Source organism: Filicampus tigris, chromosome 12, assembly GCF_054856515.1.
Source record: "Filicampus tigris isolate MCC_2025a chromosome 12, RoL_Ftig_1.0, whole genome shotgun sequence".
Lineage (NCBI taxonomy): Eukaryota > Metazoa > Chordata > Actinopteri > Syngnathiformes > Syngnathidae > Filicampus > Filicampus tigris.
Genome location: NC_141228.1, coordinates 6,219,505 through 6,233,900, shown reverse-complemented (window position 1 = coordinate 6,233,900; position 14,396 = coordinate 6,219,505). Strand labels below are relative to the sequence as shown.

The window sequence follows — 14,396 nt, the reverse complement described above, 5'->3', positions numbered from 1 at the left end:
GGCTGGGCGTCTTTCTCTCAGTCAGTGAAATAACGTCCTGATCCTGTGGCATTATCCATGGTAATACATGTGATGAACCACTAGAGGGCAGACTATGCCTGTGCAATGTGACCGCTGGGAAGCACATGAAAAGCGTTGTGCAGGTAAATTAATGAAGGAAGCTCTGTGGTATTGCAGAAGAGAACAGTGGTCTTGCTTTTTAAAAGAACCCAACACAACACGTCGGTACGAATACATGGACGGACGAAAACCCACTTCCGTCCTTTCTTAGTCCATCCTTTTTAAAAGACATCCTGTCTTCTGTCCGTCCATCCACAAAATGGACGTCCTGGACAGAATTTCCCAGCTCTGGTTAACTCATTCCATGAATCATAAAAAATAATGAATGCCACTGTCAATAAATTGTTGTGCCCCTTTAAGATTCACAATCATATTATTAGTTACTAATTATGTACATTAATTAAATTTGTCAAACCATTTCGTAATCATCTTAATAGGCCCATCTTGCTACTTGCTGGTTTTACAGTTAATTGCTGTTGGGTTTGCATGTCCTAATGTACTAAAATAGTACACGTTTGTTAAATGAATTGAGGTCATAGACAAAACAATGCTTGAAATGTATTATTCTTGATTCTGTCATTTACAGATGATATCATTTGGCCTGAAGGAGACGATGCTTTACCGATAGACGCTCAGGACATGATTACCCATCTCCTGAAGCAAAGCCCCCTAGAAAGACTGGGAACTGGTACACGGAGTTTACTGCTCATCATTATGTAAAACACTGCACTTGAATGTTTTTTGTTTTTTTTACTTAACAACAGAAATGTTTTATCATTCTGCGGCTGTAGGTGGGGCCTCAGAGGTCAAACAGCACGCCTTCTTCTTGGGCTTGGACTGGAATGGATTATTACGACAAAAAGCTGAATTCATCCCTCAGCTTGATGCAGAAGACGATACGAGCTACTTTGACAGTAAACCACATTCGAGATTATATGACACATTATTTTGAATGCTAAAAATAATCCTCTCAGTTGAGTATAAGACGTGTGAATATAAGCATGTTACATATCTGTTTTCAGCTCGATCTGAGCGCTATCATCATATGGCGTCTGATGAAGACGAGGAAACCAATGACGAAGAGTCTTCACTGGAAATCAGGCAGTTTTCCTCGTGGTCGCATCGTTTCAGCAAGGTAATAAATAACCAAGCGCAATGGAGAGATGAAAAAGTCCTCATGAATACAAAGTATTTTGGTTTACTGATTTGGCCTGCACCAGCAATCAAACTTGATATATATTTATATATATGAATGTGTGTGTGTGTTACCTGTTTTTCCAGGTTTACAGCAGCACAGAACATTTGGCGACACCTTCCAATTTGAGCTTCTCATCTGATCGCAGTCACAGTGAGGACAAAGAGGATCGCGTAGATGTTGGAGGGTTTAGTCCCTCGACAGGTCCAGCGGAGGGCGTTCTGGAGCCCAGACTCCCTGGACGCATGGCCAGGTACACGCGCAACCTTAGGCATCTAATGCTGTATGCTTCGGAGAAAAGTATTTTCATTTGTTTAATCTTACTTGGTTTGTCAAGATGATATGGTGTAATTATTATTTCTAGAAGTACACTTCAAATTAATTGCTTAATCAAAAAGTAAAACATGGACAAAAGCAAGTGTGGCACTTAAAGGGGAAGTCAACACAAAAAATTGTATTTACAATATGTTCTATGTAGCCCTTCTAGTCTAAACTTTGTATTCTGATTAACCCATTAAGGCCTAAAGCGCCTTTCTCAACAGCTCCCCAAAACCTAAGGTCGACTTTGGAATTACCCTTGAAAACCTGAAGTTCTCCCACAAATTCAACACTTACAAAATGATTAATATCTCAGCCCCTGTAGCAGACAAACCCAAAAGAATTAAAAAGCTCAGACATGTGGCTTTCACACAGGCAGAATTTATTATTTGTTTCAATCGAAGATGTAAAAATAACGTGTAGTTGCTAAGAGAAGCACTATTTTAATTTTTAAAAAATCGAGTGTTAATTACCATCCTCTATTATGTTACAAAGGCGGCAATATCGTCATTGTCTACAAACCACGTTCGACTGGTTCCACTGGTCGTGCACGTCGTCTATACTATACATCACTGCCGTTACTTACTTTAGTCAGAGCTCCCGGCGATCGACGGCGTCCGCCATTAGCCTACCTACGGCTCGAAAAAATTCCACCACATCCTCCGCGGTCTCTGTTATTCTGATGCATTAAGTTGGCTGAGGGACGGAGAATTGGATTAAAAAAAGACGGCGACGTATCCGCTCCCCCGGTTTGAAAGGTAGAAAGACGCAACAGGCGCTCCCGGCTCTAGTGGTAGAAACGCGGTTATGCGCTCCCGTGCTTAATGGGTTAATATTGTGTTTGTGGAATACGAATTAAGCAGCAAAATCCACCTGTTTTTATTCATCTCAGGAGGCGGCCATTTTGTTATTTCTGTCGACTAAAAATGACGTTACAGTTGCTCAGGATTCATGTAACAACCAATGACGGTGAGCTATGATTGGTCATTACCTGAGCCCTAAGCAGTTGTGATGTCATTTCAGTCGAGAGACGTGACAAAATGGCCGCCCCCTGATATGGCTAAAAAGGGGTGGATTTTGCTGCTTAACTCATATTCCACAAACGCAATCTTAATCAGAATGCTGTGTTTCAACTAGTCAACCAGTCGTCCATATTCTTCACAATCGGACAAATTGATCCCTAACCATGACATTTTAGCAAAACCAAGCAAAAAAACTACAGGGTGGGGTTCAGTCCGTTTTTTGTTTTTTGTTTTTTTTGTAGCCTTTGCCCCCGGGCATCACCCAGCTCCTCCCAGTCTGAGAGAAGCACCAGTCCCCTGGTGATGAGCAGCACCCACAGCTTGGAGATGACGCCGCGCTTTGCTGTCTCAACAGATGACGAGGGTAATTCCAAACTAACGTATTGACTATGAGTAGAGCTTGGCTCTGTTAAGTCTATCCACATAACTCGTTCCCTCGCTTGCAGCCGAAGTTGTTGTTTCCAAACTTCGGAGGATCAGGATCCGCAGCAACAGCACAGGGGCCAAACACTCATCCCCCAAAGAGCCAGCCGGCCCACGACGTTTCGGTAACCAACTGGAGACACCGGACAGACAGAGGCTTCCCTGTGGAGGCAAAGTTCCCAAGTCTGCCTCTGTTTCAGCTCTGTCGCTCATCATTACCACAGGTAAAAGGAAAAAGCATCTTGGTCCACTTGGTGTAAAAAGGAAGGAAAGAACGATTTTTGCAAGTCTGTGATCTCATTTTAATTCCAGATGACTCCCACAGCGGCCTCCAGCCCAGTCCCATCTCCCCAAGGTCACTGTCCTCCAACCCCTCCTCTCGCGACTCCTCCCCCAGCCGGGACCTGTCCCTCAGTCCCGGTAGCCTGAAGCCGCCAATCATCGTCCACACTTCGGGGAAGAAGTATGGCTTCACGATGCAGGCCATCCGCGTCTACATGGGCGACAGCGACGTGTACACGGTGCATCACATGGTGTCGGTGGGTGCGCGCTCAAGACTCACAACTTATCAGTGACCCACTTGAAGAGCTGGGCATTCAAACTTTTTACATGATCCTCCTTTTGTCACGCATTGGCCGTGCGTTTGCGACAGAGCGTGGATGAGGGAAGTCCAGCATACCAGGCAGGGTTACGTACTGGAGATCTCGTCACCCACGTGAACGGAGAGTCCGTCCAAGGTCTTGTTCACACTGAGATGATTGAACTACTGTTGAAGGTATTGATATTGATTCATGCGTGTGTGCACACGTTGTCCATGAAATACATTTGAAAAAATCCACAATACAAATGATATTCCATTATATCATATGATCGACGTTTTATATTGTGTCTGTGATAGATATCGTTATGTCACACAGCTCTAATTGTATAACTGTACCGTATTGGTCTTGAATACAAAACGCTTTGGTGCGGTTCAGATCATGGTAAATGGGAACAAAAATAAAAGTGGTGCATTTGTATTTTTATTATGCATTTAGGCTCATTCTTTCGTGTCACGCAATGACATTTACAGAGTGGCAGCAAGGTGGCGCTCCAGACCATAGCACTTGAGAACACGTCCATCAAAGTCGGGCCAGCTCGAAAGACCAAACACAAAGGGAAGATGGCCCGTCGCAGCAAGAGAAGCAGGAGGAGGGATAACTATGATAGGTGAGGTTTGGCCTCCTCTTAAAGCCTATACCTGTTATAGTTCAGTAAGGGATGCACATCTGTACCAACATTTTTGGTACCTTTGATCCGACTTATGGGTGTGTCTTTATTAACTGTAGGTCAAATGTCAAAATAACTTTATTTATTTATTTATTTTTTTTTAACTTAGAAATATGAAAATATCTCAAAAACCTGATGTGCTGTGAAAAAAAATCTGTGTCAAAAATAAAATCGGGGACACAAAGCCATCTGTGATTAAAATGTTCTGTTGACCGAGTGTTATTGATGCGGATTAAAAGACAGTAAAATATCAAACAGACAAAATTGAAAGCTCTTCACTTGAAAACATTGAAAGGCTTTGTGTGTTGGACTCTTCTCACTGTGCTGTTCGTCCTGCAGGAGACGCAGCATCCTGAAGAAGTTATCCAAGCAGAGCACCGTGATGCACAGCAGTCGCAGCTTCTCGTCAGGTCTCCACCACTCTGTTTCCTCTAGTGAGAGTCTTCCAGGTTCGCCGACTCACAGCCTCTCTCCAGGCCCCTCCACGCCCTGCCGAAGCCCAGCGCCTGACCATCAGGCCTTTGGTAAGTCATATTCGAAATATTAAAAACTCTTACCCCAGAAAAAGGACGCTACATATCGTTTTGCTTCAGTATGTTGCTAAATATGTTGTTTGAGGAATAAATGAGGACATATTCAGTGGTCGTTTTATATTTTGTTTTAGAAATCTCAACAACAGGCGGAAGAGGAAGAAAGGCTGCTGATTGAAAACTGTTGACACTCCTTTGTGACGTTTGACAATATTGAGAAGGTTTTTAACAAAGATTTCCGTATGTCTTTTCTGTCCAATTGGCAGATAACTCCCCTCAGAGCACATCACCTTGTTCCAGTTCTCCAAGTTCCCCCGCCGCACACATCCGCCCCAGCTCTCTCCACGGTCTGGGTTCCAAGCTCAGCACGCAGCGTTACACCAAGGTGGGCCGCCGGAAGTCAACCAGCAACATCCCGCCTTCACCCCTCGCCTGCTCCTCCTCCTCCGCACAGCCGCTTTCTCCGCAGCGTTCGCCCTCACCGCTGCCGGGCTTCGCCAAAACACTTCACCCCTTCCATGGCAAAACCCTGTCACCGCCCACCATTGTGAGACACATTGTACGGCCCCGCAGCGCAGAACCGCCTCGATCTCCCCTCCTCAAGAGGGTCCAGTCAGCGGAGAAACTATCTGGGATGTATCACGCTGATAAGAAGTCATACACCCCCCGCAGGCACACCCTGGAAGTGCCCTTTTACAGTGAAGGGGAGCTGCTTGTTGACTCAGAAGCTGAGGGGGGCTTCCCCGGCTCTCACCAGTGGGTCGACCACTCCAGACTCTGCAGCTACCAGAGGATGTGGGACTCCGGGCCGGAACGATCGGAGCAACTGGTCGTCATGCGAAAGCTCAACCTCTCGGAGCGCCGCGACTCCTTTAAAAAGCAGGAGGCGGTGCAGGAGGTGAGCTTCGACGAGCCCGAGGAGAAGACGAGCGCTACGGCCGCCCCGGGGGCTCAACAAACGCAAGCCCAGAAGCAGCTGCAGCACAGGAGCACTTGGCTGGCCGAGGCTGCGTCGCAAAACAGCGAGGAGGTGGAGCTGCAGGTGCCCACGGTGAGGAGGTTCACCCTCGTGCCGCAGATCGCCGTGCAGGGCTCGACGGAGAGCGAGGAGCAGGACGAGTGGGAGCCGTGTTCGGACGGCGAGGAGGCCCAGCAGGAGCCCGCCGTCACTTCGTCTCAGCCACAGCAGCAGGTGGACCTCCTTCGCCATAAGAGCTGCATCCTGGAAGAAGACGCGTCCAGTTCCGCTCAAGTTGGACAATCAGCCGAGAAGGCCGAGGGCAAACAGGAGACGCCGCAAAAAGCGTGTGCGAAAAAGTGACACCTCGCCCTGCATTGAGCGAGGTGAAAAAGTGGCAGATTTTACTTGAATTTTGTACTGTACATATTTGTGGACCTGCTGGTCGTATTTATTGCAAATGTAAAGCACCGTGCGTTAACGAGCGCAAGGGAGGGAAGTTCTCAATGGTTCGACAGCCAAGGCTCAACTTTTTGTATCCATGAGATGCTTTTCGCCTGTATGACTGGATGTAATTTTCTTTTATTTTTTATAAATGGCTATATTTTTAAATAAATTGCTGTGGTACCAAGTCATTTGATAATGCTGGGAATTGTTATTGGACCAAAATGTGCTAGTAGTTGTTTTAGAATGTTACATTCTTTTTTTTTTTTTTTTTTTTCTCCATCGGGTTATGGATACACCTTTTTTTTTTTTTTTTTTTTTTTTTACCTTAAAGGGAAGTCAACCCAAACATAAAAAATAAAAAATTCTATCCAAGCCCACGAGTTGAAACAAGGCATTCTGATAAATATTGCGTTTGTGGAATAAGAGTTAATCCACCCATTTTTAGCCATCTCTGGGGGCGGCCATTTTGTCACTTCTGTCAACTGCAAATGACATCATAACTGCTCGGGGCTCAGAAAATAACAAATCATGGCTCAGCTGCAGAAAACAGGTGAGCTGTGATTGGTCCTTACCTGAGCAACTGTGATGTCATTTTCAGTCGACACAAGTGACAGAATGCCGCCCATTGAGATGGCTAAAAACGAGTGGATTTTGCTGCTTAACTTTTTTTTTTTTTTTTTTTCTGAAGCTGAACCATGAATGGTTGTTACATGAGCACTGAGCAACTCTGATGTCATTTTCAGTCGACAGAAGTGAGAAAATGGTCGCCCCCTGAGATGGCTAAAAACGGGTGGATTTCTCATATTCCACAACCGCGATATCAATCAGAATGCCTTGTTTCAACTAGTGGGCCTGCATTGAAGATATTCTTGGAAAAAAAAAATGTTTGGGTTGACTTTCTCCTAATCTTCCATTAGTACCACCTGTCAAAACACCCAGGACCTTTGGCCTTGTGTACAGACTGAGTAACATGGTGGATGTTTTTTTTTTTTTTTTTTGTGCATACATAAGGTACGAAAATCATCCATGCAGAAACCAGACCCTTTTGCTGCTTTGCTTTGGACTCTCTAAGCACAACACAACAGCATACCTTGCCCTCACTTGACTGCACAGTCAAATTCAAAAGAACTGGAAAACTGCGCACAATCTTACACTTGGAAAAACGCTTATGTTTTTGAGGGCGTTTGTCTGCCAAGATAATAGTCAAGATTAGTCATCTGACTATTACATCTTTGTGTTGTAGCTAAGACTGACCATGTTCTCTGCAGTGTGAATTCATGGTCCTAACATTGTTTTGTGTATGTGCTCAGTCATATCTTTTGAATTCGATGACCTGTGCTGTTTTTTACCCAAGCAGGTCGGATGTCCTCATGTTGGAATGTGTTCAATGCAAAGCGTCGTGTGCTTGACACGAACAACCTTCAACAGCCAAATTGAAGTCCATGTCTTCTTTGCAACCGCGAGTTATGAGGGACTTTTGTTATCTTAAAACATTGAATTGTTTAATTGACATCTCGTGTTTGACAAATAACGCTATAAAAGTGTTGCTTTTGTGTCGTTATTCACACGAGCAAGTGTGAGCCACCTTGCCTGTTCTTACTTCATTAACAGTGTACTAAAGTTTACATCGTGGTTGGGGAGTGTGCTAATGTATTCAGACATTAATTTTGTACTTTCGTCTGAGTGTGGAAGGTAAATAGAAATGTTGAATCTGAAACCAGGGCTTGTTTCAACACGTTTTTGTATTTTATGGATAGAAATGTTGTATATTTTCATAAGGTTGTGAACATGTTATAGGGTGTGAGACGCACAAGGACAATGATGACAAGTTGCACAAGCCCACAAAGTCTGCCGTGAGGGATGTTGCCTGTAATCTAGTGCAGTGTTTCATGATCTGCTCTTAACTTTACACCCCCTCCCCTCAAGTACAGTCGTGTACTTCTGCAAAGCTTCATATTTACTCTTTTCCCTCATCACAAACCTTAGGATTTGTGTAGTGGAATTGTTTACTACAAACCTGATATGTACTGTACAGATCTTTATTCTCGGCTCCAAAATGAAACTACCCTTTTTCATACCTTAACTCATTGAATCTCAAAGACATATTTGTCATTTCACAGGCCAGCCATTTAATCCCAGGAATTTATGTTTCTCGGTTGCATAAAAGAGGTTCTAAAAATGTACGGTACTGAATGAGTTCAATGAAAGTTACAAAAGTAGACGTTTTGTAATTGTTTTTGCCATTCTTTTTTAATACAGGAAGCTAAATGCAAAATCGGCAAGCTAAATGACTTGTGCTGTTCAATTCTACAACAGGATCGGTGTCATATTTTTGAAATAACCTGAGAGGATGTTTGGATTGGAAGTGTTCTTTTATGTTCTAAACTTAAAGTATTTATGGGCAGTAGACAATATATCTAATTGTCAACTTTAAAAATAAAAAAATACATTAAAACTAGTGATCAAGGCATCAGATAAACAAAAAAAGCAATAAACTGCACACTTAACTAATTCAATCAAGAATAAGGATATACAATGACAAGATCTGAAGTTGATGATGGTTAAAGACAGTAAGGAAGCCAGTATGACAGTCATCTATTTGAACAAAAGTATTGGGACACAATAGCGAATGATGATGGTTGAGCTCATCAGGTAAAGTTGTTCTACACCAAATTTAGCCAAAAAAGACCTGGATGGACCTGGATTTATGCTCATTCTGCAACCGTTCTTTTTAGTATGAAAAAAACAGGGTGTCTAGCAGGGGCGGAGCTATGGGTGCGCCTGGATGGGCATAGGCCCACTCAGATTGACAGACTGCCTACCCAGTGAGATTTGTGAAAAAATATGCTTTTAAATTTTTGGTAAATTATGAAATCATTTTTGAATTTGTGTTTCGTTAAGAATGGCATAATTGTGGTTGTCTAAGGGAGATCTGAACTTCATATTATTCCCTTTGTCATTTTATTTGAATAGACGATGTGTCGGGACAGCAGGATTGTGCCCAGTGAGGGAAATATTCAGGCCCGGCCTGATTTTTCCAGGCCCTCCCATTAGCCACGTTCTGGCTCAGCCCCTGGTGTCTAGTCTTTAATTGTCCAGCTCCCACATGATGAAAATGTGTTCTCCCAAAACCTTTTGTTCCACAGGCGTCTATTGTGGTTAAAGAGGAAGTCAATGAAATAAAAATAAATCAGTCCAAACATGCTATTATAATTAATAATGCGTTTGTGGAATATTGAACACAAAAATCCACCCACTGTTATCCATCTCGGGTGGCTGCCAACAACAACAGTAATGGCACGAGTTACCCCAACCAAACTGATGTCTAGGAAGCAAGATGTCAGGAGCACATGATCATTTTCAGAAGCAAAGTGGCACGCTGTTGTGTTTTCTCCTGTGGACTCTTCTGTTCAGTGCATGCTGCATGAAACAATTAAGCACACATCTGTAATACTTGATTGCATGGTATGTTGGCGGTGTCGCCCAGTACTGTGTATTCTTGTGGAAAAATAAAATTTGTATTTCTCTTCAACCAAATCGTGTCGTAACTATTATTTATTTTTAAATTCCGAAACTTGAACGATATGTCCAACACTTCACACAACTAGTTATTCCTGTTTGTGTCGTGTCACGTTGTCGACTATCGTTGTTTTGTTTCACGTCACAGTCACATGTTCGTGGCTCGACCACACATAAGGATTAAATTTAACAATTACGATTGTCAGCCCGGATCGTTTTCCTATCACAGCCGACAGTGAGAGAAAAATCGAGTCATCACTGGAGAATGGAGATGAGAATGTAAGGGAAGAGAAGTGCAGCAGTTTGCTACCCGAGCCGCAGGGTGTCAGTAGTGTGCTGAGGAATGTAGTTACTGAACAGAAGAAGCTGCGTGTCCTTCATAACAGCAAACATGGCAACTGCCACTAAAATTATTCAAAGGCTTCGAAATTTTCTATCGGGGGTAAGTGATTGAAATACGGTCTCGTGATGATTAGAGACAGGAGTGCCGAGGACAACAGAACTTTGAAATGCACCGATGTATGTTGCTGGCCGGGTTTGATTAGTCTTCAAATGAAGGTGTCTGTGTCAGCAAGCTTTAAAGTAAAACTGTTAAGTAACAACAAAAACAAGCTCTTGGGACTGTTTTCACGTGGTGCTGTTTTGCATCTTTACAGCATGACCTTCAAGGTAAACTGCAGCTGCGGTATGAAGAGGTAGCAAAGAGGTGAGTTTTATCTGGTGACATTACGAGGCAATGAAGCATTGTAGTCTCATGTTGACATTCCAAGCTTATGAATGCTGCGCAATGACCTGTGCACCGCGATGTAAGATTACGTCAAGGAATTTGCATTTGTTTTATGTTATATGACCGAGAAGGGGTTTTCATACAAATACTAACTGTAAATGACTTTAGGGGCATACTGTCTATATTATATTGACTTTACTTCTCCTGTAGGACGCAGCTACCACCTAAATTGGCCGTTGGACCGAGCCATAAGTTTGCAGACAACTACTATTTCACCAGAGATGGACGCAGGGAATCCATGCCCCCCACGGTTGTCATGTCCTCACAGAAGGCGCTCACTGCCGGCAGGTAAACGACTCAAACCTCCGAAGCTACTTTTTCCTCTAAAGCAGGGGTGTCAAAATCAAATGGAAGGAGGGCCACATACAAAATTTTGCTACAAGTCGAGGGCCGGACTGATAGAATGTTCATTGAAATTTTTTAAAATGTCCAGATTGGATTGGGTCCTTCGCGCCTACTGATGATGTCACGCTTTATATTTCTGTAATATATTTCTTTGCCTCTATGTTTGTCACCCCCCTGGCTGCTGTGTTTTTACATTCGGAGTTACTAAATAAAAAATAAAATACAGTACATTACTGCTACTTTTGCGAGGCAGGTCGTACGTCACTTCCGCTTATGACCCGAGAAGAAGCCACTGCCCGTCTTGTGTAACAATATCAGTGGAACGTTTGCGTTTCTCCTGCCAAACTGGAAACAATTTTCTGGTTGACTCGGGCTGCAAGATTGTATGAACTGTACATAATGTGAAGTAAAACGGAGAGGATCATATGATTGGTATGATGTCTCCAGCTGACTCTATTTTAGAGTGGCAAGGTATGGATGTGGGTGCTCCTGTCAGAGAACACAGGCCCGTATTCCACTTGACACGTCTATTTACTGTGGTCTGCATAAACACAGACAAAGAATAACCTAGCAACATCATCCGATGCATATCCATTTGTTAACAATATGCCCAAAAATTACAATTCACTGTATTAAGAAATTAATCAGCCAAACAATACATACAATACACATTCACACGTTTCATCACTAGAATAGTTCGCATACTAACCGAAATAACTAACTAGTGACCATCAACGTGACATCATTCACGAGAACATATCTAGGCTATTATGTACAGCAGTTACCTGACACGAACTTAAATGATTAAACTCACCTTTTAACATTCACGTACAACAACAAACGTGGTGAAACACGGGAAATCTGCAACTACTGAGTTTGCTGGCACGGACAAACTACTAGCTAGCTGTGTCGAAGGAGGAGAAAGAAAAGAAAGCACGTATCTCGCTGACAACACTTAGTGCTCGTTCAATGCCGGCTCACAGTGTGGGACATCTCAGGCCTACATCGGAACTCAATGAATTTATCAAATGCCAACAATTACTAATAATAAAACAAGTTGAGATTTCTAACATAAGGTATTTCTTAATAAAGCGTGTTTTACTCCAAATAACCTTTCACCACAATCCGATTCTGAAAGCCACGAAAAGTGAGGTGAAGTCTTGAGTCGGCATGTAGACGACCGAAGGACGATCCTCGCAAAAGTAGCGGTAATGTTCGTTATAACAACAGCCAGGGGGTGGCAAACATAGATGTAAAGAAATATGTTACAGAAATAGTGTAACGAATTGGGTTATCTGTGTTGTGGTCGAATTTGTGTCTTGGCCAAGTTGTGTTGTTTCCGAGGTTAATGAATGCATCGTACGGCTTGCTTGAGGGGAGGGCATGCGACCGAGAGTCGCGGAGGACGAAGAGGAGAGCTTGACTGAACGGTTGTCGTACTGTATTGGCGTCGGCTGCAGCCCACGGTAGCCGCTTGGACTAATAAAATGTGCTCATTAAACTCCGTCTGTGTTCTTGGAAGACGCTAAAATATATTTTAACGCGTGACGTCATCAGCAGGCGCGGAGGCCCCGATCACTTCTGCTACCCACTCCGGCTTGCTGCGGGCCGGATCTAATAATAAAGCGATATCATCCCAGGGGCCATAGAAACCGCGGGCCTTGATTTTGATATATGTGCTCTAAAGGAATAAATGGAAATTGAAATCATTACTACCAGTCAAACAGTTACCAAGATAAAACCTTTACTCTTACATTTAATTTCAAATATTTTACTCATTATAATTCATCGAGAGGAAATTTAATTGCCACTCTGACTCTGCTGTATATTTTTGTTGCTCATCACACAGAGAACCAGAATACACACGTGAGGGATGTCAGAGTGAAAGGGGCGTAAAGCTGCTCACCCTTTCAAAGGTGTTTAGAAAAGCTGAAGCGAGATGACTTCATGCAGCAAGCTTTTATTCATTCCAAACAGAAAAATTAGTTAACCAGTCTATAACGACTTATAAAAAGTTGGTGTCATGTCTCTTCAAACTAACTGTTAGACATCGTGACGACTTTGCCGTGTACATGCCATTTTTTTACATTACTGTTGTGGACTTCATATCAATTTAGATATACTCAACAGACGTCTGTATCACTTTCCTGCATTTCAGTATGGTCTGTTTCTGTTTCTATAGCTGTCGTATATAGCGATATATTGTTAATTAGCACACAAAGATTTTAAACAAAATTACATGGAATGCCTATTCAAATTATATGTAGAGCGGATATAAAAAGTCAACACACCCCTGTTTAAATACCGGGTTTTGTGATGAGACTAAGATAAATCATTTCAAAACTTTTTCCAACATGGTGACCTACTTTATAACCTGTACAACTCAAGTCAAGTCAGAGCCTATGTGATTCTCAGGTCAAGTCATTTTATATCTCCACTTGTTGTCTTCCAGCCAAGCTGTTGCACCAACAAAGCCTCCAGTGACTCCCGGTGCAGTGTACAAGCAACCAGAACTCTCCACAGACCAGCCGTACCTCTGAGCTTGAACAAAAAAGCCTTTCAAGCATTAGCGACTCATCCACCCAGAACTCCTGCAGGGATCGAATAAGTCTTGTGGTTGTACATTACAAATGTCATAAATAAATCTGATTCTGTGTTTATTTTTGTCCCAGTTGGTTATTAATTGTTTTGATTGCATTTGAAGGTGTCGTCCAGTTTCCACTACAGATTACTGTACGCACAACACAGGTCACACTGTTTTAGGGTCGATGACATACATTAAACTGTAATTTAACAATAATTTTCCAGTAGGTAAAGCTAGCCTACCCTTATACACGGTATATTAGAAGACACGGGAAATGCAAATATGTCATCTATCACATGGGTTCAGGTTATTTTATGCACATGCAGGAAGTCATAAAGATGAAAAGCAAATAAAAATGGAACATATTATTTTGAATTCAATTAATTAAGGTCATAGTTTGAGTGCATATAATAGTGTACTGTTGGAACAGTGAAGACAAAGGTTGCAAATTAATGATTAAACTGTCAATATACGCAGAAGATGCAAGTAATAAAATATAGAAATTGCCGTTTGTATCGTGCAGATATAATGCACCTAGGGGCAACTCCACGTTTGCACGTTACAGTGAATAAAGAAAATAGAATAGGAAGGTCAGATAAAAACTACAATGCAAATCGTAGCAAGGCGCAATGGCGGAATAGCAGAATAATAGCTCAATAATAGCGCGGAGTTAAGTAGCGGCAGTGGAATTAGTTATGTTGCAGCTGTGCATGGATTGTATTCAATGTATCGACACAAAAAGATGACGTTTTGAAGGATTAACGTTTTCATTAACAATGTATTTATTTTTAGTTTTCGATATGACGATGGAGCAGTATTTTTGTACATTCGTGGGTTCTCTATCGATCCATCCATTTTCTATCATCTATATACGTACTGTAATCATGTTTTGCGATAAATTACAAAAAGTAATGGAAGTATTTCTGAATGTTATTTCCG

General features: G+C 42.5%; 2 protein-coding genes across 5 annotated transcripts in view; both read left to right on the top strand.

The window, feature by feature from the left end:
* Positions 1-7,766, top strand: part of LOC147138171 (microtubule-associated serine/threonine-protein kinase 3-like) — a 42,836-nt gene extending 35,070 nt beyond the window's left edge. For all 3 annotated transcript variants that reach the window (XM_086047056.1, XM_086047055.1, XM_086047058.1), the window contains 11 exons: positions 647-748; positions 852-974; positions 1,083-1,195; positions 1,342-1,508; positions 2,838-2,959; positions 3,042-3,242; positions 3,331-3,557; positions 3,671-3,793; positions 4,091-4,227; positions 4,627-4,811; positions 5,084-7,766. In XM_086047056.1, the coding sequence (XP_085903182.1) occupies positions 647-748; positions 852-974; positions 1,083-1,195; positions 1,342-1,508; positions 2,838-2,959; positions 3,042-3,242; positions 3,331-3,557; positions 3,671-3,793; positions 4,091-4,227; positions 4,627-4,811; positions 5,084-6,138 (2,555 nt within the window). In that variant the 3' untranslated portion in view covers positions 6,139-7,766. The remainder of the gene's footprint in view (positions 1-646; positions 749-851; positions 975-1,082; positions 1,196-1,341; positions 1,509-2,837; positions 2,960-3,041; positions 3,243-3,330; positions 3,558-3,670; positions 3,794-4,090; positions 4,228-4,626; positions 4,812-5,083) is intronic.
* Positions 7,767-9,972: 2,206 nt separating this feature from the next.
* Positions 9,973-13,533, top strand: ndufa7 (NADH:ubiquinone oxidoreductase subunit A7). 2 transcript variants are annotated; one of them, XM_086047440.1, is made up of 4 exons: positions 9,973-10,183; positions 10,398-10,447; positions 10,679-10,816; positions 13,326-13,533. In XM_086047440.1, the coding sequence occupies exons 1-4, from the start codon at positions 10,133-10,135 to the stop codon at positions 13,411-13,413; spliced, it is 327 nt and encodes a 108-aa protein (XP_085903566.1). In that variant the 5' UTR covers positions 9,973-10,132; the 3' UTR covers positions 13,414-13,533. The 2 variants fall into 2 exon arrangements, with proteins under 2 accessions (XP_085903566.1, XP_085903565.1); XM_086047439.1 differs by lacking the exon at positions 9,973-10,183 and adding an exon at positions 10,205-10,299.
* The last annotated feature ends 863 nt before the right edge of the window (positions 13,534-14,396 follow it).